This window comes from Rhea pennata, chromosome 29 (genome assembly GCF_028389875.1).
Source record: "Rhea pennata isolate bPtePen1 chromosome 29, bPtePen1.pri, whole genome shotgun sequence".
NCBI classification, from domain to species: domain Eukaryota; kingdom Metazoa; phylum Chordata; class Aves; order Rheiformes; family Rheidae; genus Rhea; species Rhea pennata.
This window is the reverse complement of record NC_084691.1, coordinates 3,121,218-3,148,747: the sequence shown is the minus strand read 5'-3', so window position 1 is coordinate 3,148,747 and position 27,530 is coordinate 3,121,218. Positions and strand designations below refer to the sequence as shown.

Here is a 27,530-nt window from a genome sequence, read left to right as displayed (position 1 = left end):
AGGATTCAAGCACCGTTCGTGTTGCCACCACTGGTCAGTGGTGCTGGTTTATTGAAGCATCTTATTTAGGAACTTAAACTAAGGAGATGTCCTAGTAACTCTATCCAGACTGCTTGCTCTTGGGTCAGTGCAACATCCTGCCATAACACGAGCCACTTGAGAAACATTTTTGTTTAAAACCCCACCAAATAACTAACTGCAGGGCTCTCAAAAGCCCAAGTTGCCCTGAGGAAACCATCGGCTTCAGGAAACCGCCCTTGCGCCGGTGCATCAGGTGCCCTTCACGTGCGTTGCTTTGCCGACATCTCTTGGCCGCTGCGCGTGGCTGCGTGGCCAAACGCAGCCCCGAGGGCTGCAGAAGCGGGAGGCTGCTGCGCGCGCAGCCGCGGAAGTGAGCTACAACGGAGAGAGCTTTATTTGGAGGTCCCCGAAGCGCGAGAAAAGAAAACTCGTTACGGGGGAGCCACGCCGGCGTTGGCCTCTTAGATGTTGGACTCCAGCGAGGTCCTCTTGTGCTTGATGTGCTCCAGGTGGGCTTTCTCCGAGGTGTCCAGCTCGATGCTGTACTTGGCCAGGATCTTCAGGATGGGGCGAAGCTTCAGCCACCACTGCTCCTTGGGGATGCGGTGCCTGGGGCGAGAGGAAGGGTGGTGACCGCGATGGAGACGGCGCTGTGTCGCCCGTCAAGCTGTTCTCATCCCTTTTTTATGCTCCCTCTAGCGATGCCCTCCTCCTCCAGGGCGAGGAATAACCTCGCGTGAGCTCTTACCACCCAGCTCTTTTTCTTTGATACTTCTCTCACTTCAGAAAACCCTCTTCCACCACGTCCACCTTTGCTGGTGCCCGACTTTCCCTCCCAGGCAGTTCCCACCCCTCTTTCCCGCGGCGGAGGCAGCGAAGGGGGCGAAGGCAGGGGGCCCGGGGGGCACCTACTCGAAGTCTGTCTGCTCCTTGAGGTCGTTGAGGGGCTGGAAGACGAGGCTGCGCTTGCGCATGCCCAGCAGGCAGGCCGAGTCGGCCGTGTTGGCGAAGATGCGACCTGCAAGGGAAGGCCGGCAGCGGGCTCAGCGTCTCCGCCGGCTGGGGAGAGCGGCGGGCGGCTTGGCACGGCCCCACGTTCCTCCGCTCTCCAGTTTGCAAAAAGAGACTTTTGCTTTGAGCAGGCTGAAAAGGAAGCGAAAACCTTCGAACACGGCTCCGCCGCGGGACCTACCGTGCCTGGAGCACTCCTTGATCTTCCCGGTGATCCAGGCCACAGCCTTGGCACCCATTTTGGTGCCGAAGTTCCTGTCGAAGGGGGTCGGCGTGCCGCCCTGCGTGGGGAAGAAGCCTCCTGAGTGCGTGGAGGGGGCTGCGGCCAAGCAAAGGGCCCCAGGTCGGAGCCCCTCGGGCGATCGGCCCCGCCGTGGGGCAAGGCAAGAGCCTGCCAGGAGCCCAGCGGCCACCGCGGCACATCCCTACCTGCTGCATGTGCCCCAGCACGTTCTTCCTGCAGTCGAAGATGCCCTTGCCCTCCTCGGAGTAGAGGTTGTAGATGAAGTCGGTGGTGTAGTTCTCGTTGCACCGCTCGTTCCTGCCGAGGCAGCGCAGCCGGGCTGGGGCGGGCTCAGCGCGGCAGCGGGCGGCACGAGCGCGCCGGGTCTCGTCCTCGGGGCCCCGAGTGCCGCCGTGGCGGTTGTGCCGCTCTCCCAGCCGGGGTTACCTCAACACCAGGCCTCTCTTCACCGTCGTCTTCATTTTCTCAGTTAAATGCTCCACGTTCATCTGTGACCGGAGACAAGAGGGAGGTCAGAGCCCTTCCTTTGAAATACAGCGGGAGGAGGCAGAAAAAACCCGGGGAGGGATAAACGCAACCTCCCGTCCCCGAGCGCTGGCGGAGCGGGTTGCCCCCTCGGCCGGGGGACGCCCACCTGCAGGTCGCGGATGCTGAAGCGCTCCTCGAAGATGTAGGCGGCGTCCGCGCCGCCCGCCAGCCCCGCCAGCGTGGCCAGGTAGCCGCAGTAGCCGCCCATGGTCTCGATGATGAAGACGCGCCGCTTGGTCCCCGCTGCCGACTGCTTGATGCGGTCGCAGGTCTGGTGGAGCAGGGAGGAGAAACGAGAAACCCGGCGGCGGTTAAACGCGATGGGGAGCCGAGAGGGGGAAGAAACGGGGGCCGGCAGCGCCCGTGGGACGCCCGGTCCCCGCGCGGGCTGCTCTCGAGGCTCGGCCGGCCCCCGCCGGGGAGCCCTACCGTGGTGATGGTGTTGAGGGCGGTGTCGGTGCCGATGCTGAAGTCCGAGCCGGGGACGTTGTTGGAGACGGTGGCGGGGATGACGCAGAGCGGGATGCAGAGCTCCTCGTACTTGGCGCGGCCCTCCATGAGCTCCAGGCTGCCAATGAAGGCCTGCGGGGAGCGGGCAGGGCGGTGGCGGTGCGGTCCCGGGGCCGCAGGGGGCTGGCGGCTCCGTGCCCGTACCGGCCCCCCCGCACTCACCTCGAAGCCACCGATGATGATCAGCCCGTGGATGCCGAAGTTGGTGATGTTTGCGCTGATTTCCTCAAAGTATTTCTTGGGCAAAGTCCTGGCAGGAGCAGCAGGAGCTTCAGCGCGGCAGCATCCCGGGACCTCAGTGCCGGCTGGCCCGAGCCCCCGAGCCCCTTCTCCCCCCGGGGCTGGGTGCACCCGGGTCGGGACGCGGCTAAAAGCACCTGCCCAGGGCCGAGCTGCCGTTTCTAGTGCAGACGGCTGGCTGCAGCTCAGTGGCCTGTAAACGCTGCAGGATTTCCACAGCAAGGGCAGTTTTACCTTTTTGTCCCCAGTTTGGAGCCACCGAGACCAGTCCAGCTGCCGACTGTCTCCCAGCTGATCTCCTCCACCTGGGAGAAAGCAGAAACGGTGATGGTCGGAGGCACCCACGAGGCCGGAGGAGGAGCGGGCTGGACAAACCCTCGTGCAGAGGGAGACCGCGGCGGGGGGTTCTCCGGAGCCGGGAGCCCGTCCGTACGGGTATTACCGCTCCGGGTGTTAAGGGAAATGTCCCATCCCCTGCACCCCTGCTCTGCCCCGGCGCCGGGGAGGGCGGTACCATGCCAAAAGCGAGCCCCTCGAAGCCGTCGTGCACCGCCAGCATCCTGTGGCCGTGGATGAGGCCGATCCTCACGGTGGACCTCACGGCCGCGTTCATGCCGGCGGCCGGCGCGCCGACGTTCAGCACCGCCAGGGTGTGGCCGCTCTGCCGGGGCGAAGCGCCGGGGTGAGGGACGCGAACCGGCGCCGCCGCCGCGCGCCGTTTTCCCCCACCGCGGCCCCGGTCCCGGCGCCTACCTTGGTTGGGGGCGGGCGGATGTGGGCCAGCAGCTTGTACACGTTCCAGTTATTTTGGAAACTCCTGCAGGGATGGGAGAGGAGTGAGGCAGCCCCGGCGCGGGCAGCACGTCCCCGCTCCATCCCCGGCGGAGGGGCCGCGGGCGCTCACCGGCCCCGCAGCTTGAGGGCTTCGTCGAAGCGCTTCTCGTTCATCGCCGTCGTCACGTCTTTGGTCTGCGGGGAGGGAAAAAAGGACGGAGGCGGGTTGGAGGCGCCGGGGCGGCTCACTGCAGCGGGCGGCTGGGCTGCTCCCGTTTGCAAAGGGGTGTTTTCGGCCGCTCGGCACGGCGGGTTGTGGAAAGCCCCCGGTGCAGCGGGGCGAACCGGGGTCGCCGGTGCCGTACTCACCACCTGGACGCACTCCATGAGCGGCAGGCGCACGGCTTGGTTTCCCGAGAGGCTGACGACGCAGGCCGGGGTGTCCGGGGTCCCTTCCAGCAGGGCCATGACGGCTTCGACGCCCATGCGGCTTCCCTGGGACGCGCGTCGGGGTCACCGCAGGCCCGGAGCCGCCGCGCGGGGACCCCGGGGACCCGGCGGGGACGGAGGTGCCCTACCAGGACGCGGTCGAAGGCGGAGGGCGTCCCGCCGCGCTGCACGTGGCCCAGGATGGTGACCCTGGTGTCGTAGCCCAGGCGCTTCACCACCAGCTGCGAGCGAGGAGGAGGCGGCGGCGAGGTTTAGCTCCGGCGGGGACCACTCAGGGGGATCCGCGGCATCGGAGGGACGAGATGGAAAATGGGGCTCGATGGAGACCCCCATCCCACTTACGTTCTTGATGTCGTCCGAGGTGATGGGATTGCCGTGCCTGTCGATGGCGCCCTCGGCCACGATGATGATGTTGAGCCTGGAGCCGCCGAGCCTGGTCTGGGGCGAGCGGCGGCGGTGGCAGCGGTGGGGTTATGCTGTGGGGCTGGAGCGCCCCAGCGAGCCCCCTCCTCGCCGCCACCGGGCGCCCCCTTACCTCCGTCAGCCTCCGGCACAAGTGATCCTCCCAGTCGTCCTCGGGAGGCGATTCAGGAATGAAGACCCAGTCGGCGCCGCAGGCCAGGGCGGGTGACGAGAGCCAGGTAGCTGCAGGCAGAGACGAGGCCGTTTGGGGGCTTTTTTTTTTTTTTTCCCCAAATCCGGCATTCGGGCAACAGCCAGGCGGCCGCTCCGGGACCTACCCGCAGTGACGGCCCATCACCTCCAGCACAAACGTCCGCTGGTGACTGCGGGAGACACGGCGGAGCGTTACTCCCGGCTCGGCGGCACCGTGGGAAGCAGGGCCGGCGACCCGGACGCCTGGGCTCCCCCCCAACCCTCGGTCCCGGGGGTGGGCCGGCGCCTCCCTGGCGGTGGTACCTCTGGGCGGTGGTGGTGATGGCATCCACGATCTCCATGATGCGGTGGAGGGCCGAGTCGGTGCCGATGGTCATGTCCGTGCCGCAGAAGTCGTTGTCGATGGAGCCCACCATGCCCACGATGTTCAGGTAGCTGGACTTCTTCACCTCCTCCGCCGTGATCCCCCCTGCGAGCAGGGTCGGGACCATCACCGGCGCAAGGAAGGACGCGGCGGGCGCCGCCGTCGCCCCCGCCTGCCTTTTCCCCACGGAGCGGCGCGAACCTCACCGGGGCACGAAACCGACCCGTCCGCAAAAAACCGCCGGCGGAACCGGGGCCGTACCCGTCTTCACCAGCTCGGCGAGGAGGCTGCTCCACTCGGCCCGGAAAGTGTCGGCTCCGGTGAGGCTGCCGTCGCCGCCGATGACGCAGAGGTTGGTGATGCCGCGTTTCACCAGGTTGCGGGCTGCTTTCAGGCGGCCCTCGCGCGTCCGGAAATCTTGGCACCGGGCGCTGCCGATGACCGTGCCGCCCTGGCGGAGCCGAGAAAACGATTCCTCCCGCGTCGGGGATTTCTCACCCGCGCGAAGCGTCTCCCAGACCTGCCCCTCTTGCGACCCGCGCCCCGGCGTTACGCTGCGGGCGAGACCGCCCCGTTTCGGGGCCTTCGAGCCCCGTATCCCCCTTCGTGGCGACGCCCTGCGGCCAGGGCTTGTTTGCGAAACGCGAGCCGCCGGCTCCGGTTTCGCGTTATTTTCGAACGTGGACCTTCGCTGTGGCCCCGGCGTCCGGTTACGGGCCGGCCCCGGCCAAGGAGAAGGTCAAGATGTTGCGGCCGCCCTGCCCGGCAGCGCCGTGACCTTCACGGCGGGTTTCATCCCTGCGTCGAGCTGCCCTTGCTCACCAGCTGCAGCATCATGGAAACGCTCTCCCACGTGGCCTCCTTGATGTTTTCTCCCCCGTCCACCAGCCCTTGGTAGCCCTAGGGTGAAAGTGGAGCTTGAGCCCTCGGGCCTGGGCTCGGGGCAGGCGAATCGGGCTGCGACTTTGCGCCGGGCACCTCCGGGCTCGACCCGCTCCGGCGCTGAGGACACGCTTTGGGGGACAGCTGGCGGGGGCCGAGGCGGTACCGACCTCGTGCACGAAGTAGACCTTAGCGCCCAGGGAGATGCCGACCCGCACCACGGCCCGGACGGCCGCGTTCATGCCTGCAAAGGGGAGGGAAAGCGTGAGCGTGGCGGACGCAACGCCCGGCGGCGTTTCGGCCCCGGTTCAAAGCGGCCGCAAAGCTCCGCGGGAGGAGGCTCCTCGCCCCCCTCCCTGCCCCGGGCTCGGTGCATCCCGGGGGCTCTCCACATTCCCGGGCAGCTGCGGCCCGATCCCGGCTCCATTCCCGGCTCTCCCAGGAGCGGCGGCATCAGCCCTGCGTGCCGGCATCGCGCGGGACGGGGCAGCCTCCGCTTCCGCTACCCCCCCCCCAGCTCCTGTTTATTTTTGCCCTGCTGACATTTAGCGGCTGCAAATAGCTTCGCCGGGGGCCGCCCGTAACCCGAGCCGCCCGCGCTCCCAGAAAAGCCACCGCGCTCATGTGACGCCGACGGACACAACTCGTGTCACGCCAGCCCGGCGCTGACAGCGAGGTGCCGGCCGATGAAGCAAAGCAGATACCCGGCAGGGCTGAGCCGAGCTCCCAGCGGGGCGGACGCGAAAGCTTCACCTGGAAACGCTCCCTGGTGGCATTTGCTTTAATTCCCCGGCTCGGTTAAGCGGGACTGGGGAAGCTCACGGGGTTTTTTGCCTTTTTCTGGGCAGCCCGGATGCCCCTTTCCTCCTCTCTCCCTGCATCTCCTGATTTTATCTCCTCTTCCTTAGCAGAAAAGGCAAACGAATCCAGAGCTCTTTCCCAGCCTTCGACGGTGGGGAAATTCCCCTTAACTCTGCCCTTCAGCCCCTGCCTGCCCGTAACGCCGCCGCTCCGCCCCGCTTCTCCCGGCGTTTCCCAACCTTCAGAGACTTTTGAAGTGGTTTATTCCCAGCCTGATTTATTGCTTTGAGCTTTCTCCATAAGGCAAGAAAGGCCACGGTGGGGGATGGCACCGATTATCCCAAAGCAGCAGCTAAAAACCCTCCCAGACTCACCAAAAGCAGCTCCGCTTTCCGAGTCGGGGGCTTTCACAGGCGCCCTGGTGCCTGCCCAAGCCCCGAATGCCTGACGCGAACACGAAGCCTTGCAGCGAGGGGTTTGGGTGCAAATAATTTGGAAGGATTTGGGTGCAAATATTTTGGAGGGGTTTGGGCATGAATAAACCCCTTCTTTGCCCACTTGGCAATTAAATCGGCGCCAGGGTTTTGCAGGTAGCTCCCGAGAGAGCCCGGCCTTACCCTGCGCGTCCCCTCCGGACGTCAGCACAGCGATGGCCTTCCCGGCTCCCAGGCTCTCGGCATGGCCCCGCAGTTTGGACGACTGCTCCATCTTCCGTGCTGCGGGGGGAAAAAATGGGAAAAAAAAAAAAAAAAAACACGGAAAGGGGGAAAATCAGAGCGGGCTGGTGCCGCTCGCCCTCTGCGAGCCGCCGAGCACCCCGGCGCCTTTCAAGGCGGGGGGACGTCGTGGCGCAAGCGACACCGGCCGCCGCGTCAGCCCCTAAATCGGGAGGGAGGGAGGGAGGGCGGCGAGATTAGCAGGGCAGCTGGCGCTTGAGCCCTGCAAAAACACTGCGGGGGGGGGGGGGCGGGGGGGACACAGGGACACACGCACACACGGTGGGGCTGTTGGTCCCCAAACGCTGCCAGCCACAGGTGAAACGGGGCTTTATCACCCCGTGCCTCAGTTTCCCCCTCCAACCCTGTTTGCAAACCCAGCTCAGGTATTTTGCACCTCAGGATGGGAAAAAATGCTGAGTTCCCCGGGGATGCAGAGGGGAAACCTCCTCGTTTCCGTTTCCCTTTTCCCTTATTCCTTTCCTTTTTCCCTTTCCCTTTCCTCTTTTTTCCTTTCCTTTTCCCCTTGCTTTTTCCTTTCTTTTTTCCTTTCCTTTTTTTCTTTTCCTTTTCTCCTTGCTTTTTCCTTTCTTTTTTCCTTTCCTTTTTTTCTTTTCCTTTTCCCCTTGCTTTTTCCTTTCCTTTTCCTTTGCTTTCCTTCTTTTCCCCTATTTTCATTTCCCCTTTCACCTCTTTCCCCTTTTCTTTCCCTTCCTGTTGGTACCAGTCTGCTCTCACTACTGGGCCCAGTCCAAACTCTTTGCTGGCAGTGGTGCGCGTGCCCTGCTGGCACCAGTTCAATTGCCCTGCTGGTCCCAGTCCGCACTGACCTGGCTCCCCTCCTTTCTGGCTGAAGGGGAAGAGGGTGAGGAAGAGGAAGACGGCAGCGAAGGTGAGCGAGGCCGACAAGAGGAGCTTGGAGGCCTCCAGGGAGAGGTCCGGGAAAGCCCCCATGCCGGGGGGACGGCTGTGCACGGATCGGCTGTGCAGGGATCGGCTGTGCAGGGATCGGCTGTAACGGGATTGGCTGTGCGGGAACCATCTGCAGTGGGATCGGCTGTAACAGGATTGGCTGTGCAGGGACTGCCTGTGGAGGAACCATCTGTAACGGGACTGGCTGTGCAGGGGCCGGCTGTGCAGGGATCGACTGTAACGGGATCGGCTGTAACGGGATCGGCTGTGCAGGAACCATCTGTAACGGGACTGGCTGTGCAGGGGTCGGCTGTGCAGGGGTCGGCTGTGCAGGAACCATCTGTAACTGGACTGGCTGTGCAGGCGTCGGCTGTGCAGGGATCGGCTGTAATGGGATCGGCTGTAACGGGATCGGCTGTGCAGGAACCATCTGTAACAGGATTGACTGTGCAGGGAGCGGCTGTAACGGGAGCGGCTGTGCAGGGATCCCGTTGTAGCAGGATCACTCTTGCAAGGACCACCTATAACGGGACCGGCCTTGAGGGGACCCTGTAACGGGACCCCCCAGGCGGGGCTATGGGGGTGACACTGCCCCACAGCGTGACACCCTCCCCCACAGGGTGTCCCCTCCATAGGGCGGCGCCCCACAGAGCGGCACCCGCCCTTCCCATGGGGTGACGCTGCCGTACAGGGTGACCCCCCCCAACTGGGGACCCTCCATAGAGTGCCCCCCATAAGGTGACACCCCGCACAGTGGGCCCCCATATGGTGCCCCCCTATAGAGTCACTCCCCACCTAGGTTGCCCCCATAGGGTAAGCCCCCCCCATAGATTAATCCCCCTCCATAGAATGCCCCCTATATGGTGACACCCCCCCATAGGGTGAATCCCCCCGTAGGGTGAGGCACCCCCACGTATACCGCCCCATAGGGTGTCTCCCCCCCCCCCCCATAGGGCCCCCCATGGCGACACACCCGGGACATCCGCGCCGCCAGGGGGCCCCCCCGCCCCGCCTCCCGCCACACCGCGCATGCGCGCCCCCTTCCCGCCGCCGCTTCCCCCCCTCCTTCGTCACTTCCGGCGCCGTCGCGCTTTGCTCGGACTTCCGCTTCCGTCCGCCTCGTTGCCGGGCGCTACCGGAGGCGCCCGGGAAACCCGCGCGCGCGCGCGCGCGCGGCTCCGCACCGGTTCCGGTTCGGAGCTTCCGCTTCCGGTGAGCACCTTCCCCTCCCCCCAACCCGCGCCGGAGCCCCGGGCCGTCCCCGCCGCGGCGAGGGAGGGAGCGTAGCGGCGGCCGGTGCGTCCCGCGCCGCCGCCGCGGCCGCGCTGCGAGAGAGGCGGAGGCGGAATCCGGGCCGGCTGCTCGGTGGGAGCCGCGGGGGGCGGCGCGGCCCGGCCCGGGACCCCCCTCCGCACCCGGGCTTCGCTTAATAACAGCCCCGGCGCTGCGCCGCCGCCTCGCCGCTTCCCCCGGGCCGCCGCGGCGCCCGGGCCCGGCGGTGTCTTCGCTTTTTTAAATTTATTTTGTATTTATTTCCCCTCCCGGCGCGGTGCTCTCGCTCTGCCCCTTCTCTTGCAGATCCGCCGGGGCGAGAGGCGCCGGGCCGGGATGTGAGCAGCCCGCAGATGGGTAGGTGCCCGCGTCTGCGCCCCGCCGCAGCCGGGGGGTCGCGCCGCCCCGGGGTTTGCCCGCTCTCCGTCCCCGCTCTCGGGACTTTTTGACGCCCCTCGCGTAGTTTCTTGTGATTACAGCGAAAAAGGTGTTCGGAGGTTAGAGGCAGCGCTGAGGTGCGGGTGCGTATCGGAGGAGCTGGCTGGAGGCTTGCACGGACTGAGGAAAGGGCTCTAGTTCTCACTGATCTTCTTGTGCATTTGTGTTTTCTTTAAAAAAAAATAAAATAAAAAGCAAAGCCTTTTAACGCAGCCCGCAGCTGCTCTGCTCCAAGCAGAGCAAACCTCTTCGAGCACGACCAGGCAGAACCTTCTGCTCTCGAGTCTTCTGGGGATTCACGGCCGCTCTTCCCTCAGATGAAGTTGCTGACCCGATGAGGATGGACGCCAGGGACGCGGCGCTGGCTAACCACAGCTCGATGTTCAAGGCTTTCCCCCCGCAACCGAGAGCGAGCCTGCGGGATCCGCCTTCGCAGGCAGACAGCAAGGTTTGCAACCTGTTTACTCCTCTCCCCTGGCAGAGCCGTCCTTTGTCCCTGATGTTGTTCCTTTTCGCTCTTAAGCCTCTGCTCCGACCCCTCCCGGAGGACGCTGTGCGTAGGCAGCTGCTCGTTTGGGCCGATTACTTCCCTCGTTGTTTCCTCTGGGTGTCTGTCTTCCTCCTGAGTTGGAAGCCACCGTGGGCAGGGCCTTTCTGTGCAACGTCGAGTTGCTGTCGCAGTATAACATACCAGCGTGTGTTAACCTTAGAATTCAAACCCTGCTGGGTGTTTCAAGCGGCGACTCTTCTGTTGTAGAGTGGTGCTGATTGCCTGCTCTCGATAGTGCCAAATACTTCCTGAACTGATAGAGTGCTGTAAGAGCTGTACTGTTAGTTACTAATTAGCTTATAAAACTGAAATTGCTGGTGTACACACGAGCCTCTGTGTGTACAAACAGTACAGAGGTTTGTTCATTTTATGGAGTCTGCAAGTACGTGCATGTGTCAGGCAAGCGTGTCTCGACGAGTCGGCTAGGAGACAGTACCAGCATAGCTACGAAACTGTTTTTTTTTTTCTTTTTTTGCCCTAAACCAAGGTGAAAACAACATTTGTTTTTCTCTTTTCGTTAAAACTGAAATCCTACCTGGCAGAGTTGATTTTAGGCTCCCTGGAGAGCGAGTGACACCTTGGTGACAACGTGCTATGCAGTCAGGCCAGCACTGGTGTAACATTATGTCATTCTGCTCTTTCGTTAGTTCCTAATTTGTAGTTATGTGATCAGGGATGAAGAGGAACTGTAACTTGTCACGTCCCTTCATAGTTCTGTTGCGTCTGGGATTTAAAACTGAGAGCAATACCTTTTTTTAAAAAAAATCTCTTTGCACAGTTCTTACCAAACAAGATTGGCAGCTTCACCTGCCCTGCTGGAAATGCATCTTGTACTCTCAATTACAGCTCAGGTAAGATATCGTTTCTGCCCTGGATATAAATTTCTTTTTTCCTGTTTTTTTTTTTCCTCCAGTAGCGTGGGGATGAAGACGTGACTCTTTCTTGACTGTTGCTGTGTTTCTTCCCTGCAGAAGTTCCGTGTCCTGATGCCCTCCAGGCACCAGGAGAACCTCGACCGTTCGGCTCAAGCGCCAACGGGCAGTGGAGAGGTCTGGTTCCCACTCTGGGTTCTGCGCCCCAGAAGCCTCGAGTGAGTCGAGGTTCTTATCTGGAATCGCGCAAAAACCCCAGGTGCGTCCGCATCTCCTCCGTGTTTAACTTCCCCTAAAGGACCCTCTGTTGGGAACCTGAAGGGGGGTGAGTGGAGATTTGACCCACACAAACTGGCAGTATTAATGCAGATTCAATTCAGTGTAGAAATGGGTTGCATGGGTTTATAATGGGTCATGGTTGGGTCCATAGGTGCCTTTCAGTGTTTATAACCTACCTGTGACAAAGATCCTTTATAAAGGACGTGAAAACTGCTACTGAGAGTAGAAGCAACACTCAGTGGGGGGTGACCTGCCTCTCCTGGGAGCTAATAGTGTAACAGGCTGATTTTTGAGTCCATCCAAAAAGGCAGTCTCTTTTTAAGTTGTCCTATTGTAAGACCCTTGATGAGGATAGTTGGAATATGAGAAGGTGGGATAGTGTATTTATATGGGGGGAAAAAAAAGTTTAGTCTCTAACTGGCCAGTTAAAAGCTCTCTTCTGACCGCTCAGCGGGAGACTTTTTAAGTTTTTTTGCAGATCAGCTGAGCCCGAAGTGGCTATTCAGAAACAAAGGGTTTGATCTGTTGTTTGTGCGAGCATCTTTGTGGAGCTCTGCACAGCAGCGGCTACGATGGAAGAGGAAAGCGATTGCTTTGAGAGTAACCTTGCTTGTGCGTTTGGAGCGCTGATGGTGGGAGCATTGATATAACACCAGGGAGTCAGGAGAGAAATAATACATCAAAGTGTCGTGCTGAAACCGTGCTTAGCGCGCACGAGACTGAACGCAGTGCTAGTTTTGCGGCTGGCTGCTGCGGGGAGCAGGTGCCCCTCTAGACCAGGGCAAATCTTAGTCCTGTGGAAAATCGCTATAGCAGAGACAGATGTTTGCAGTATGTGGAATTTCTTTCAATGGGAGAAATTCCAAATCGACCCGTGTATTTTTAATGGGCTAGGAGGTAAGCCTGACCTGGGGGAGTGGGGAGAAGCAAGGCGAGGGAGAGCATCCCCTTTTTTTTTGAAAGAGTGTCGGGATTTGTGACTCAAGGCAAGGTTCAGCCATTTTGTGGACTGTGGATCAGAAGGGAGGGAGAGCAGTTGGATCTGGCGGGAAGGTCTCAGTCCGGGTTTCTAGGCTGTGGTTCCTCGGCCTTGCAGTGCCACCTGGTGGCATCTGTCTGGTCACACAAGCGTCACTGGTTCTCTAGCATCAGGAATGGTGGCAGATCAAGCTGATGGAGACCTAGACTTAGGCTTTGAAATAGTTTAAAAGGCAAAGTACTAGTTTCTGACTGAAGTTGGGTAGCCTGAATCTTGACTGGGTTTGGGGGCAAAGAGGTATAGTGTTACCTAATAAAACAAGCATGAAATCAAAGAAACCCTTTTGCTTTTCTGCTCACAGTGGGACGTCCAACAGTTTTGTAGGAAAGTCAAATCACCATTGCCATGCATCAGCTTTTCCAATCAAACCTGCTCAGAGTCCTTCCTGGAGCGGTCCATGTCGTCGTAGCCTGCTTAGCCCTAAGAAAACTCCGAGGCGATTCGTCAGTACGGCTGAAGAGGTAAAGATAAGGCCAGGAGGCTGATTAATGTGTGCTGCTTTCTGAAGTAATTTCTCTTTAGCGTCATGAAGAGTTTGAGGTAGGTGAAGCTGCCCTAATTGACTTTGGTTGTGCTGGATTTGTTCCTTACATCAGGTAGAAACTGCCTCGGACCCTGTTCATACTCGCGCTTCAAGTTGCAGTCGGTTTGATCTTAGCTGACTGTTGAACTTTTCAGGACCGCTGGATGTACTTGCACCAAGTGTGCTTGCTTGGTATTCGTAGTGTCTTTGTTTTAAAATCACGTTGGCTAGAGGTGTCTGGTTATTTCCCTGCAGACTGTTCGAGAGGAAGAGCGAGAGATCTACAGGCAGTTACTTCAGATGGTCACAGGAAAGCAATTCTCCACGTCCAAACCCTCCTCACTGTTCCCCTTCCATATGTGAGTATGTAAAATATGCTTCTCCAGCTGACAGTGCTGCATGTAGTTGCTGGAAACTTACTGTCCGTTGTTCCTAGGTCCAGGTGTTCGAATTCCAGTAAAACCTTAGTGAAAGAAACTCCCAGCCAGAATTCAAAGCTGTTTGAAGCTCACAATATTGCACCAGCCAGTTCAACAACCAGTGCTCTTAGAGCACAGGAGCAGCCATCCCATAAACCATCGCTCTACTCTGCACCTAACTATCCCTCAAATATCTTTGAGTCCAATAACTGCACAGCCCAGCATCACCAAGAAAATCTACCAGCATCTAACACACAGTCTGAAGGTAACAAAAGAAAACAAAACATCTTAGCTATCAACTTAAATGTGTATGGCAAAACCACTTCTTTTTCCATGCTGCAATTAGAATTTTGCAGCATTGGGGGAAGTTAGTAATAATTTTGAGGATAACATTGTTCTTTAATCTTGCCCTCTGTAGGGTCAGACTCTGTCATTTTGCTCAAGGTAAAGGATTCCAGAACTCCAGCTCCAAGGTAAGAGGCTGTAAAATAGGGGTGTGGGGGAAGGATTATAGTAGCTTTTTTGATTCCACTGAGAGATGAGATTGCAGAGTAAAAGGTGACTCCTGATTCTTTGCATGCCTTGCTTGGAGAGAACAGTTTGCTGTAGTAACTTACAGAAGCTCATAAATAGTTAGTCTGAATTTAATATATCATACCTTTCTTGAGAGCTGGATGCAAATTATAGACAGATCTGTCTGAAGTTCTTATCCCTCTAGGAATAAGAGTGTCCAGATACTGCTTATAAATCAGTTTTCAGACAGTTATCTGCTTTGCATGTAAAGGAAAACACTTCATACTTGTCTTTTCTCTCACTTTCTAGCCTTCCGTTCTTCCAGGCAGAACTGTGGATCAAGGAACTGTAAGTGCATGTTTGTGATTTTGGGATTTCTTTTGGCTCTGGTTGTTTGCTGACCGTTTAAATAGGCTTTTCTAAACTCTGGGAATAGATTTACAAAAGTTTACTATCTTTCTAGTGCTTTTCTTCCCTTGATTAAAGAAAAAAGTGAGTGACCTAGTCTCTTGGAGCCTTGAAATCTTGGGCTTAAATTGTCATATAGGCCCCGGTCTTATATATTCTCCTTACCCTAAGTTCTGCAATTAATTCTATTTCCTATTGCTTCAGCGTCTATCTGTCAGGACTAAAATTGCCCCTCCTTTACTCTTGGAAGCCATGAGGCTGGGAGGGTAGGAAGAACAGAGTTAGGAAAGGGTGGCTTTGTTGGACATGTGCTGGAAAGAGCATCTCCCTCATCGGTGCCACTTAACATGTGAGCTGAGCGACATGGGATGAGGAATTCATAGCACCTTTTGATTCCTGGTAACAGGTCTCTTATTCTCCTCTGCAGCCACCAGAATTGCACTGATGCTCTTTAAGATGTCAGATTTTTTTTTTTTTTTTTTTTTTGTATAGAGTACCTACAGGCTCATTTCTTACCTTTCAAGGATCTGTTTTCTGGCTGTCTGTGTTTGCATGAGGCAAAGTTTTGATTTGTTCAAATCAACTTTGCTTTTCAGAACCAGCGTCTATGATTCACGAGCTCGGGAGAGGTGGCGTCAAATCGAAGAGCAGAAAGCACTGGCCTTACAGCTGCAAAGCCAGGTAATGGAGAGCAGTTATTGAAAATAGCCTGTGCAAGTTAGAATGTTAAATCATAGAACAAAAAACAAATTGGAAATGGAAAAACAACAAAAATGTACTCCTTCAAGCCCCAGTGTCTTCATTGTTTCCCTTTTCCGTGGCCACAGTACTGTTGAGAGCCCTGCCAAAGTACGTGCTGTCCCTCCATGCCCATTTCTGCATCTCCTGGACCAGCTGGCTCCGTGTTGCTCCCTCATAAGCCCCCAGGCAGGTGGCTCTCGTGGACATTTTGTAATCTGAAGGTCTCTCCTTTAGCGATTGCAGGAACAGGAACACTCAGTGCAGGATCTGGTGGATTTAAATCTTCGAGTTCCCCTCGAGAAAGAAATTCCTGTCACAGTGGTTCCAGAAGAGAAAGAAGATGCTAAGTCAGCTGATGGTGAAGAGGAGTTCCCTGAAATCACTGAGGTAAATCCGCTTGGATCTAGTGAACAAGCGTAATACAAGTCTAAATGAGAAGCTCAAATGTGCTGTAACTCAAGTGGTAGCACAAGTTGGGTGGCCTTTGGGGGCCTGCGATTTAGGAGGTGGGACCAAATGACGAGACAAGTCATTCGTGGCTCTCAGAATCGGAGCCTGAGGTGAGTCAAACAGCAGGGAAGTTTAGTTTGAATAAAGCTGTATCCCATATCATTCTTACTGCTAATGCTTTAAACCTGACTTGTGTTTATCTCATTGCATGAACTAGTGAGTAAGCCAAATAATTTCTCCATTTAAAGAGGTGACCTGAACCTGTTTTCAGAGGTGTTTTCTCTTTGTTGCTGTGACATAGGTTCCTCGAAAGCTTTGTCCCAATTGCATGCTGTTGCCTTTCCCAGTACTAAGAAAATTTTCTGAGTCCTGCGCACAGAAGGAGATAGCTGTTCCCTCTTGTTTTTTGTGCTTTTAATTAAATCTGTATCCTTCAAGAAGTAAAGAAAAGTCCGGGTTTAAATTTAGCCTTTGTGATGGGCCTAGCAGGAACTCTCACTTCAATGATGTTTTTTTTTTTTTTTTCTTTTCCTGCTGTAGGAAATGGAAAAAGAAATAAAGAATGTGTTCCGAGGTGGGAATCAGGATGAGGTCCTCAGTGAAGCTTTTCGGTTAACAATCACTCGGAAAGACATTCAGACCCTCAATAATCTGAACTGGCTCAACGATGAGGTGAGGAGTCCACCTTGTGCCCTTGAGGCATCCTTCTTTAGCAGTTTAAAGTATGTTAAAACGAGCAGATGTCTGCCTTCTCTTTGTATAAGGACGTCAGAGTGATTTGAGGGTGAAAAGCACTTAAGGGCTCTGCTTCACATGCTGGAGCGGTTAATCTATGAAGTAACCCCTCTGTAGAATATATACTTGAAGAAATAAGAAAAATTGAGGAGTGGGACTGACCACAGACTTGATAAGGGCAAAAATTCCAAATCCTAAATATGTACAACTGCATTTCTAAGTCTTTTAGGACTTTTGAAGCTTTCAGGGCTGTTGAGCTACTTTAAATCTCCCTGACATAGGTCTTCAGAGTGACAGATGGAGGGAAAAACAACTTCTTACCTACTTTTCTGCATGTGCAGAGCACTTTTTGCAGAGGTGCCAACAATCTAAAGTGCTGTGAATGCTTTTTCTTCACCAGATAATTAATTTCTACATGAACTTGCTGATGGAGCGGAGCAAAGAGAAGGGTTTGCCAACAGTTCATGCATTCAATACCTTCTTCTTCACCAAATTAAAAACTGCAGGGTACCAAGCAGTGAAACGGTGGACTAAAAAAGTAGATATCTTCTCTGTGGACATCCTCTTGGTGCCTATTCATCTAGGAGTGCATTGGTGCCTAGCAGTAAGTGTTTTTACAGTAATTCACAACAGAATGAAGCTGGAGCAGATCATCCTATAAACTCTCCTGTGACTGAACCTAAAATGTTGTGGCCTTTGAGTGAAATAGCTGTCAGGCACTTATGCATAGGGGGAAAAATTCAAGTTTGTAGCTAAAATCAAATTCTAGAGTGAGCGAAGAGAGCTGTAACTTTTTTGGTGTCTTTCTAGCCTTTAAAGGACTTCTTTAGAAAGAAAAACAGAACAAAGAAAAAGAGGCAGCTGTGAAGGTCACCTAAGGCTTGCTTATTCTCTGGAGAAAGATCTCATTTCCACATTCCCACAAACTCATCTTTAGAGACATTGCCACGGAATCCTTTTAGAACGATTTAGAAGACCGATACGTTGCAGCTCTCTCCACCTTGTGCCTCTGTTTTGTTATGTCCCTTCGCTTGGCTGCTGGCCCCTGTGCAGTGACAAACTGCACGTGGCCTTTTAGTCTGCTTCAGCCTTGTTAGTTCAAACCTCTTCTGAAGGATGTTAAGCTACTCTGAAAGACCATGCTTACCACGCTGGTGGGTGATGATGTGGAAATGGGGCATGGGGCCCCAAAGAATAGCCTGGGGGGTCTAACTTCTTGAATCGCATTAAGTCAGGTGGAGCAAACCCTTCTGTAATTGTATCCGTCAGTCTGTGCCTTCAGCAATAAGGATAACAGTGCTCTTGTGTGTTTGCTGGGGTGTTCTGAGGAGAACCTGATTTAGAGATTGAAGTGCTTAAGTAATGCAGCAGCAAGGGGGAGATTTTGGGAGAGGGCTGTGGTGTATTGAGGAAGCTAGAAGTCCTTAGGAATCCTTTGTGTCTTTAGGGGAATTGCTCTGAAATGCTCTAAACTTAACTTCTGTTCTAGCAAGGCCAAGACTTGCAGGTGTGTCCTGGCAAACAGATGAACTCCTCTTGCCTGTTGCATTATTAATGAGTCTCTCTTTATGTAGGTTGTAGACTTCAGGAAAAAAACCATCACCTATTATGACTCCATGGGTGGAATAAACAGCGAAGCCTGCAGGATACTGTTGTGAGTAGCACTTAAGTTTGAGTTATGTTTGTTCAAAATCAGACAGCTTCTTGGTTTGCTCTGACTGTGAAGTAACAACTCTTTTATGGTAACAGTCCCTTTCTGGTTCCTGAGAGGAGGCATCGAAGGAACATCTTGATTTTCATGCGTTATGTTTCATCCTGTGTTGCTCACACAGTCCACAATAATAAAGGCACTTGGTCTGCAAGAGAGTCCTGTATGGAACCTCTGTCTTCATCTGTTCCCAGAAGATCTGTCAGTGAGGCTGGTGTTACCTCTGTAGGGACAGACAGGTTGCAGACCCGTCTGTTAAAGACATCAGACGTTATCCATCTGCTGTAGCAGGGTCATCTTGTGCATCTTCTATAGGAGAACAGCAGCTTCTCAGACCCTAAAGAGTAGAGGTTCTTCACTAGTCCTGCAGCTGCTTCAAGAAATGGCATCTCCTGGCCATTTGTTTCAGGTGGAAGCTTTTCCTGCTTGTGGCAAAGAACAACTCAGTAACTTGGTCTTTTGTCTGGAGAAGGAGATTTCTGGAGAGAGTGGTGTATGTAGAATTCTGGAGTGTCTGTTGAATCGGGATATGGATAAAGTCCATAAAGTCTCTTCTGTATTGAGTTCCACCAGGATATAACATGCTGTGCTGTGTCCCAAGCCTGAGCTGGGTGAAGTTGTTCTTGCTGGGTTCAAACAGCAAATATGGTTTTGCTTTTAGCAACCTGAGTGGTAGTATGAGGGGGGGTGGCGTTGGCTGCCTACTCTCCTGAGCAATTTTAGAGCTGTACTGGCAAGTCAAATCCAGAATTGGCCAGCTTGAAATATTCCCTGTTTTCCCATAGTCTGAAGGAGCTCCTGAATAGAGTGCGATTAAAAGCGATGGGGTAGGGGGGAAAAACCCTCCTCTTTTCTGAAGGTACAAGTTATGTAGGACCAACAGACTTGATACGAGTCAGATTCCAGAGTGACTTTTGAAAAGCAGTCGCAAGCACCTCTTGCTCAGATGTTGACCCTGGGTCATCCTTAGGTTCTGTTTCTTGTCTTGGCTTTGTTCTAATGCTGACTTTGGAATCTGATCTTGAGTCTCAAAAGCTTCTGGCCTGAGGTTGAGTGCTTCTAGGGAGGTGTCACTCATTCAGTCAAGGAATGTTAATAATGATAAAGGCAGACAGGAGACAAATGCCATTTAATCAATTCCAGTCTGTTTAGCACCTTCCTTTTCCAGTTCAGGTGCTTTGCAGTCTGCACGCACCAAGGCTGTTTAACTGACTGTAAAAACAGCTATTTCTCTTTCTTTTCACTAGTGGCCTGTAGTGTTGGTCCAAACAGGGAAAATAGAAGGGGAAAATATGAAGTCTTTAGAAATGGCTTTGAGCAGAGTCTCTCTTAGCTCTGCTGTGTTGCTCATGCCTTTGTGTTCAAACTTTTTTCAAGAATGGTGCAGGCAGAGCTGGCCTGCCTTTGGGCAGGGGTGATCTAGGTGATCTGTTCCTTCAACTAGAATTTCTTTGATTGCGATGAAGAAGCACAGGCATCTGGTGAAATGAGACACCTGGGAGGTGAGAGGGTGCCCCAGAAATCCTCTCCATAGCTCTTTTAAGGGTCTGGGATGAAGAAGGAGTCTCCAAGTTGGTAGCAGGCAGTACCAGAGGATACAAGTTGTATCAGTCCATGCAGGATAAGTGGTGGAGACCCAGGATTTCAGGTCACTGTTGCCCTGGACATAATTGTTTTCCCTCTGTTTCCTTTTAGGAGGCTTTTATTGGTTGAATGCAGTGGGAGGATCACACCGGGAAGAAGGGACGGAGGTCCTATTCATGGTTAGTGACCCTTTCATGCTTTCAATCTTTAGAGCTTCCTAAAGGTGGTGAGTTTCTGATGATTAGCCTTGTTTTACAGAGGAGGGAAACTGAGGCACAGAGAAGGTAACAGATTAAACACCACGGCCACTGGCCAGGCTAGGAGCAAGGGGGCCCACAGACGTTTGTGGCTTGGTAGGTGGACTGGCTGTCATACTTTGTTTTTGTATCTGGGACTTGGCTGTCAGACCTCCTGGAGTGGATTTCAGGAAAGCTGACTCTGTTTAGCTGGATTTTCTCCTTGGGAAAGGCAACGCTCGGTATCTCAGCTCTGCTAGAGGCTTGTGTGTTTTGGATCAGATATAAACCAACCTGTTACGGTTAGTTAAAATCTTGATTTTAGCGTCCACCAGTGAGGAAGTCTCAAGGGATAAGAGTGCACAGAGTTAATTGTGCCTGTGAAATCATCTTGTCTCTGGCTAGCAGCAATATTTGTAATGCTTACCTTAAAAATTCCCCTTACTTCCAAGACTTTTAGACATTTAGCAGCGTACTGCAGAGTTGATTTTGACGATTCTTGCATGCCTAAGCACTGCAAGGGGCAAAAATCCGTTTTTGGATTTAGGAAAATGAGATTAGAAACCTGCAGTATTTGGCAGGGATCGTAGGTATGTTGGCTTTTGATTTGGCATGCAATTAGATTAAATTGTATTAAGCTTTTCTCACTGAGGTACTGACAAAGTTCAGCAGGTACAGTTAAATTCTGCCTCCCTGAATTGTCTCACAATTTGAAGTTAGCACATTTTTCTTTCAGTCCCCTCCATAAAGCTTGTTGTCTAGGCAAGACCGGTACTACAAGTACCTGATGTTAGCCGATGTCTGTGTGTGCTAGATCTGCAGAGACTGCTTATAGGAAATCACAATGCTGATGGTCACAGTTAATGCAAACTGTGCGTAGTAAGTTAATTCCTTGCTCTCTTAGAAAACAACTTGGAATTTCCTAGCTGCTGTGTAGGTGTCAGCGTTGTAGCTCTGGCTTGTATTTCTTACAGATGAAACTGGACACGTAGAAGCCACTTGGTGGCTTTATCCACTGAAGCGCAGGCGCTGTTTAAACTTCACCGCTTTCTTCCGTCTGCCAGACGGAGTCTCGCGCTCAGATCCTCTGTCCGCCCCCATCCCATATGTGCAGACCCAGTCCACGTGGAAGCATCGCTTTGGAGGCTCATCCTCGTCTCGTGTGAAGTGTCCCTTTATCTGTGCGGCTTCACTACCCATCTCTTACCATGTGGAGCAGAGTGGGCTGTGTGATACTGCTCTTTTTTTTTAAACTGACGATTCAGATGGATTCTGTGACAGGCAGCAGTTGCCAGGATTTCTTTTTCTTTGCAGCTGAAAGGAGGCCATTAGCTAATTAATGTATTCTTGGTGTTTGTATTGTGGTGCAGATATTTACTGCCTTCCTGCAGTCACCCATCCAGCACTGGAGGCTCAGCTCACCCTTATTTTGAAGTAGTCACAAGGAGTTTCTTATCTGTCTATTAGCTCTTTTCTGGAGAGGAGATACAGAGGCTTTGTGCTGTCAATGAAAGGCTTTTTTTTTTTTTTTTTCCCTTAAGATTTGCCCCCCTTGTTGAGTTTGTCTTGTCTGAACTGCAGCAGTCAAAGCAGCCAGGCAGAGGGCTGCCCAAGAGCAATTACAGCGATTGCTGGCAGCTGGCAGACCCTTTGCTGGGAGACTGGGCTCGGGGCATGCATCTGCCTAGTAAAAGCTGATAGAAAATGCTTGTCTGGAAGTGGTCTGGTTTTCAGTGGATTACCAGAAGGGAGACTCTCCTCCTTGATATCTTAACGTTCGGCAAAACCTATTTGTGGCACTGTCTTAGAGGGAACAATTGCTAGTCTTCGAGCATCTCCCCTGTCAGATACCGGCTGTCTTTGATCACCCAGCTGTGTGGGAGCTTTTCCTCTAACTTGCCTAAAGCGTTTGAAGTTTTCTTCAAATGATGTATATATTCTTTTTATTTCTTATTTAGAATTGGGATAGAAAAATTCTGACCCTCTGTCTCTTGGGTTTGCCTGTGGGTCACATCTCCCCTTTTCTCCATCTCATTTCAGAGTTTGCTAATGGCAAGATGTGATTTAGCCAAGTCTTAGTCGATCAAATTTCCAAAAGATGGCACATCTCTCCGTGTTGGCGGCCAAACCCACCTTCTCCGCTCTTCTCTGTGCCAGATGCTCTCTTGACCCATCCATTCGAGCCAGCAGCATTTAATCCCCTCCTTTTTCTTTCCAAGTTTTCTGATCACAGCCACAACAGTGAGAAGAATCCTCAAACTGTTTTGAGAAGATGCCAGCGTGAAGATGACTTCTGTAGATCTGTCCAGCTCTTTTGTGACTAAGATTAACAGGGCGTCTGAAAAGCTGAACGTCACTTAGTGACGCTGGTAGGCAACAGAGTGTTTCCTTTGGGGCCGCTGAGAATATTTTGACCACATCACCTTATCTCCTGAGGCTCCCTAAAGCCTCTCTTTGTGAGTGTGCCCCTCTTGAGTTTCCTCATAAACCAAATGACTCAAGGTGTTCATTTGCAACGGAAAAAACTTTACAGTTGCCTTGGTATGCTCTGTGCATGGTCTTGGTGGAGTTTCTAAACTTCTTCATGCAGATACTGATCTTAGCCCAGAGGGAAAAACAAAAACTTCCTGCCTGTTTGTCCAGTGCTGTAATTTGGGCTGAATTGGCAGAAGCCTGTTAGGGCAGAGAAGATGTGACAATACCTGTCAGCAATCCTGAGGAAGAGTGGCCGGGGCTTCCTCACTCCTCAGTTCTGGGCCTTGGAACAGGACTGTTCTAGTGTTTGTCTTCACCTGTTGGAGGCTTGTAAAACGTATCTTTCATTCTCCCTCTTCCCCCCTGTGTGCCTGGCTCATTTCCAGCTACTTCTGAAATAATCTTTGGGTGCTCCCTACTGGAGTAACAGGTCTTCCCTTCTCCACCTTCGTTTATTGCAATACTGTTTCGTGCTCTGTACAATCTCCCAACAGCTCCATGCTTGCCCTGGTCATTGAAGAGGGTTGTTTCTCTCTTTCCTACTGTTGGTTTGACACTTTTTTTGTGAGCATCCACTGCATTTGGTTCAGTTCCTGTATAGGTACCTCAGGGCTGACTGTAGCGTGGGTTTTTCCCATTGCTGATTCTCCTCCTTCCCCAGTCCTGGGATTTTACTTGAGAAAATCAGGGTCAAGGGGTCCATCTTCCCTAGCTTGCCTCTACTTGAAAGCGTTCTTGAACTGTTCTGCTGGGGTAAGGAAAGCTCAAGTCTGTAGTGAGAGGGAACCCTGAGAGAAAAGCCCTGGGAAAAAGCCTGCCAGTGTGTTGAACCTGCCACCAGCCTGAAGAGGAGTTTCGTGGTGTTCCCTGATTTACACCAGGGTGATTGTTTCAGAGCTGCTGGGATGCTGTTAAGATTATTACATACTCGGTGCTATCTACTTTTATGCTAAGCTAGATCCTCAAAAGACAAGAGGCTTTAATCTGCAGGAAGCTATAATGGACTGAGTTCACCTTTCCAGTCTCTCCTTGAACATAACTCTCAGCCTGCAGAAGCTTTTTGAGGCAGCCCAGTGGTTGCTGAGCTTTTCTCTGCTGTGAGTCACTCAAATAAATCAGATTTGTTCTCACTGGTTTATTTGTGGTTTTGACTCTTTGCTTGGCAGGTATTTTTTTTGGGATGGGTTTTTAGGTTCTGCTTGGTCCTTCTTTTGATTGCCTGGAGCTCCTCAAAGCGCGAGTCTGTAGAGCCCTTTTTAAAATGGCCAGTACTGAGAAGAAAATATTGGACTTCCATTTTGCATTAATTCTGCAAACGTGTCTGAGGACATTTTAGGTAAACTGACATTGAGCATATTGGACGTTGGCTAGTTTTCCTTATTCCTCTAAGTAAGCTTTTTTGTTCTCTCATTCCTACAGGCAATACTTAAAACAGGAAAGTCTTGACAAGAAAAGGAAAGAATTCGACACTAATGGCTGGTCCTTGCTGAGTAAGAAGAGTCAGGTAAGTTTGTGCAGTCAGGAGTCTGGAAGGAAGGCTCTGTCTTGGTCCTTGCTTTTGATTTGGGCTGGGATAAACTCTTCCTGGGTTGTTTTATTGGTGGTGACATATTCTCACAGTAACTATGGAGGGTGAACAAGTCCCTGATCCTCAGTGGCCGAATGCTTTGCTGCAAATCCCCATCCGTCTATCCATGGTAGTAGTAGCGAAGCTTTCATCAGCTGCAGTGCCACCTCTGTTCCTGCCACGCAGAGCTTGCCTGCTCTATTGGCCTCCTCTTACCCGTGCCGACCTTCACCCATCCATCCTGACCTGCTTCCTTAGGACCTGTCGGATTTCTTGGACAGAGCTCCTTGACTTGGAACTCTTCCTCCTTTGGGATTAGTGTGGGGATTGGCTCCTCTAAAAATGACACTTGGGTTTGTGTCGTTTTGGTGCAGGAGATCCCGCAGCAGATGAACGGCAGCGACTGCGGGATGTTTGCCTGCAAATACGCTGACTGCATTACCAAAGACAAGCCCATCAACTTCACGCAGGTAGGCCTGGCCACCACCCCGGCATGCTCTGCTGCTCCCTGTGCTCAGGGGAGAGACAGAAGTGGGTGACACTTACTTGTGTATATTCTCATTTTAGTATTTTTCCCTTTACTTTCTTTCTGTTTGGTTAAAAATGCCTCCCTGCCCGTGTGCCTGGTCATATCAGTGCTACTTTGAGAAGAGCTGGCACAAGGTGCTATTTCGAATGTAGACTGTCAGCTGAAGTCCAGTGGCAGGGTTTTTTTCCCCCACTGGCTGTATAAAATTGTCCTGAAGAAACATCTGCAGGTCCTCTATTATACCCAAACACGCGACCAGTATGGTTGGCCATAGCTCACAAAACTATAGTCTTTCATACATATGGCACCAGTAATACTGGTAATAAAAGTGGAGCATTGCAGCCCAAGTCCCAAGGCAATGTCAGTGTTGCTTAAGATTATTAGCCTCCATGGAACATCCTTTGTGTGAGTGTTTTGGTTGCTAGAGAATGTCGTCACAGCTATGTTACTACCTACATCTCATCTTATTTGCTGCTCTGCTTTAAATAATCTGAAAGCAAATTCCCCATGAAAGGCACCATTTATTAAAAATATATGTATGCACACACACACTCGGGGAAGTGACTGGTCAGTGCATGGTCCAACATCAAAAGACGTGCTGATATACGTTCTTTCTTCTCTCTGTCTGTCTGTCTCTCCTTTTCCCACCCAAAGCAACACATGCCCTATTTCCGAAAGCGGATGGCCTGGGAAATCCTTCACCGCAAGCTGTTATGATGGTGGTGATGATGATGATGATGTGCCGAAAGCTGGTTCCTTGAGAGATTGTATCAGAAGTGCCCAGATTTGCCCTGCTCAGCAGTCAGAGCTGTGGCAGGCATGGACCCGCACGGGGGTTCAGTCAAAGAAACCGCAAATGAACTCTGTATGATATTTTTGATAAAACATCATTCATGGACCAATGCGCGACGGAAATGTTCAGAAGCACACTTGCCTTTCTTTTTTTTTTTTTTTATTATTTCAAAACCTATTTTTACAAGCAATTTCAGGTGCTGAGACTCCAGGTGGGGGGCTGCTTTGGACTTCCGAGGAACTCTTGTTTTTCTGCTTTTTTCAGCTCTTGCTGTCAGCATCGCTGAGCTGATGATGTGACTCTTTGCGCGGGTGGCCTGGATTTCAGGGGAAGGGAAGGCACTTAACCGGTTTTGGATGCTCTGAGCACTGGAAGAACTGTGCTCCGTACCAAGGGGGCTTGTAAGTTGGGTGGGGGAAGACTAAAGTTTATTTGGGGATGGATGTAGGGAGAGTTTGCCCTTAGAGGTAGCCCTGTTTTTAAAAAAAACAAAACAAAACAACCAACCAAACGGAAAACCATCGTGTAGCAAGCAGCTGCTCTTGGATTGCCACAAGGTGGTTGGGCTGGCAGTTGTGTGGTAGGAACAGGAAAGAAGGAAGCAAACCCTTTTCAGAAATGGCCAGGAAAAGTGATTCTGATGAGCAACGTTGGCTTTTTGATGTGACCTCTACAGTTGCCTCCCATCTTATCTCCCCTCTGTCCCCAAGCCAGCATTTTTTCTGTTACCTATCACAAACTCTACCTGCTGTCACCTATCCTGAGATTATAACCTACTTGTTGCTTGTGCTGTCAGTACTTAGGACAGCTGCGGTGTGGCTTAGACGTGGCTGTGGGCTTTCCCTGAAGAGCCATCGTGAGGCCAGGAGGCAGGTAGGGTGTCCCACAGGCCTGTTAAGCAGGACCTGGGTGACCCGTGAAGGTAACTTGTTTGCGCTGGATACCGTTTCTGCAGAGTCACTTTTCTGCCCGAGGAATTCGTCTCCCAGTTCTTAGCATCAAGTGTTTACAGAATTCAGGTACAAATTTGACTTGTTGTAGCGTAGAATCAATGCATCAATTCGTTGTTTTGTATATATTTTCAAATGTTTTCTAGAGTTGACAAAGAACAAAGTTTTGAGTGTGCATTTTTCTGCCCGTGCTTTATCTCCTAGTAAGAGATGAGGCTGTGGATTCTTTCCACCTTGGTCCTGGTGCAGCTGACCCCAGCTGAGCAGAACGAATATAAATCGTTCCATGTCATCCCCTCTCTCCATGATATTTTGCACATGTTTTGCCTGGGGGTGAATGCTGACATGAGGTCAAAGGTGGCACTGAATCCAGGCATCGTATTCGAGTTCAGAAGTGCTTCCAAAGGTATCTCTAGGTATGTTCAGCGTGTGACTCCCGGAAGCCTTGAGGACTAGCGACCTGGGTCTCGTTCAGTGAGTGGGGGAAAAGTAAAATGCTCAGAAGCACTTAAAAACCTTCCAGAAGTGGGATTTTGGGGGCCCCCGGGATGCCTCGATGCTTTTGAGCATTTTACCTTGAGCACCTAATTCCTTTAGGCTCTCTGGTCAGTCTTGGATGAAGCTTTGCTGATGCTTTCAGCTGTTTTAATTTATTCTCAAATGAGGTTTGGGAGGAAGTGGTGAGTGTTTGACAAGCTTTCCAAGCTGCTGAACCTGGTTCTTTTCTCTAGTGTACATAATCTTTTTAAGTATAAGTAAAAATTAAATAATGTCCACTTTTGTATTTTTGTCTCCAGATAGGGAGTAATATTTTATACATTTTCTGTACCTGTAAGCAGTAGTTTTGTACAAGATTTCTGCCTTTGCCCCTCGCTCCCACCAAGTTGTGTTCTTTGTAGGCTGGTTTGTATCCCTCCCTCCCTCCCTCTCCTGTCTGTTTGTTTTATACCGAGCTGATTTATTACCTTTTTCTATCTTTTACTGCAAGTAAAGATCTAAGGGAAAAAAAAAAAGTAAACTGTATCTTTTCTTTTTTGTAATGATTCGCTGTTAAATAAAATTAGCTGTAAAACTGTATCCCTGCTAGCACCGGGAGCAGGAGTGTCTTTGTTAGCGAACAGTGCTCGCTTATGGAAGGCTAGTTTACATAATTCACCCTCTCCTTAAAATAAATCACTCCCAGCAGGCTTAGGCTGTCGGAATAGAGGCATTTTAGTGCTCATGTTTCCCACCTAAAAGAATTTGATAGAGGGAGGAAAAAGCCAGTTTTCTCTTCCTAAAACCGCTGCAAGCCGGAGCTAAAAGGCTTTTAGACTCGTGCGTTATCACCTCTTCGTCTCGCTGCTTCCTTGAGCCGGAGCGTGGGTTGTGAGCTGGGAAT

General features: G+C 52.5%; 2 protein-coding genes across 5 annotated transcripts; one reads left to right on the top strand and one right to left on the bottom strand.

The window, feature by feature from the left end:
• Positions 1 to 15: 15 nt before the first annotated feature.
• On the bottom strand, positions 16 to 7,298 carry PFKM (phosphofructokinase, muscle). The gene is given in 23 exon segments (XM_062597171.1): positions 16 to 630; positions 934 to 1,039; positions 1,214 to 1,313; positions 1,462 to 1,573; positions 1,703 to 1,764; positions 1,911 to 2,075; positions 2,234 to 2,386; positions 2,477 to 2,564; positions 2,789 to 2,859; positions 3,069 to 3,215; positions 3,308 to 3,371; positions 3,459 to 3,523; positions 3,698 to 3,823; positions 3,907 to 3,999; positions 4,121 to 4,216; positions 4,314 to 4,403; positions 4,405 to 4,423; positions 4,519 to 4,563; positions 4,697 to 4,862; positions 5,019 to 5,208; positions 5,580 to 5,657; positions 5,810 to 5,883; positions 7,058 to 7,298. Coding segments are annotated over 23 exon segments (2,349 nt in total). The 5' UTR covers positions 7,149 to 7,298; the 3' UTR covers positions 16 to 482.
• Positions 7,299 to 9,194: 1,896 nt separating this feature from the next.
• On the top strand, positions 9,195 to 27,192 carry SENP1 (SUMO specific peptidase 1). 4 transcript variants are annotated; one of them, XR_009960967.1, is made up of 18 exons: positions 9,195 to 9,280; positions 9,647 to 9,697; positions 10,096 to 10,226; positions 11,107 to 11,179; positions 11,300 to 11,459; positions 12,820 to 12,979; positions 13,297 to 13,400; positions 13,478 to 13,725; positions 13,879 to 13,933; positions 14,283 to 14,321; positions 14,978 to 15,062; positions 15,357 to 15,509; positions 16,113 to 16,244; positions 16,708 to 16,911; positions 17,882 to 17,961; positions 19,711 to 19,778; positions 23,730 to 23,814; positions 24,252 to 24,266. XR_009960967.1 is itself a non-coding variant. In XM_062597189.1 (18 exons), the coding sequence occupies exons 2-18, from the start codon at positions 9,694 to 9,696 to the stop codon at positions 25,121 to 25,123; spliced, it is 1,872 nt and encodes a 623-aa protein (XP_062453173.1). In that variant the 5' UTR covers positions 9,195 to 9,280; positions 9,647 to 9,693; the 3' UTR covers positions 25,124 to 27,192. The 4 variants fall into 4 exon arrangements, 3 of the variants coding, with proteins under 3 accessions (XP_062453173.1, XP_062453175.1, XP_062453174.1); XM_062597189.1 differs by lacking the exon at positions 19,711 to 19,778 and adding an exon at positions 25,061 to 27,192 and having other exon boundaries at positions 24,252 to 24,347; XM_062597190.1 differs by lacking the exons at positions 9,195 to 9,280; positions 19,711 to 19,778 and adding exons at positions 9,325 to 9,364; positions 25,061 to 27,192 and having other exon boundaries at positions 24,252 to 24,347.
• Positions 27,193 to 27,530: the final 338 nt, after the last annotated feature.

Excerpts from the sequence above, each read along its gene's own strand:
- SENP1 (XM_062597189.1), top strand. Across the intron at positions 13,726-13,878 it reads ATCTAACACACAGTCTGAAG|GGTCAGACTCTGTCATTTTG; the intron begins GTAACAAAAGAA and ends TGCCCTCTGTAG. Across the intron at positions 13,934-14,282 it reads TCCAGAACTCCAGCTCCAAG|CCTTCCGTTCTTCCAGGCAG; the intron begins GTAAGAGGCTGT and ends CTCACTTTCTAG.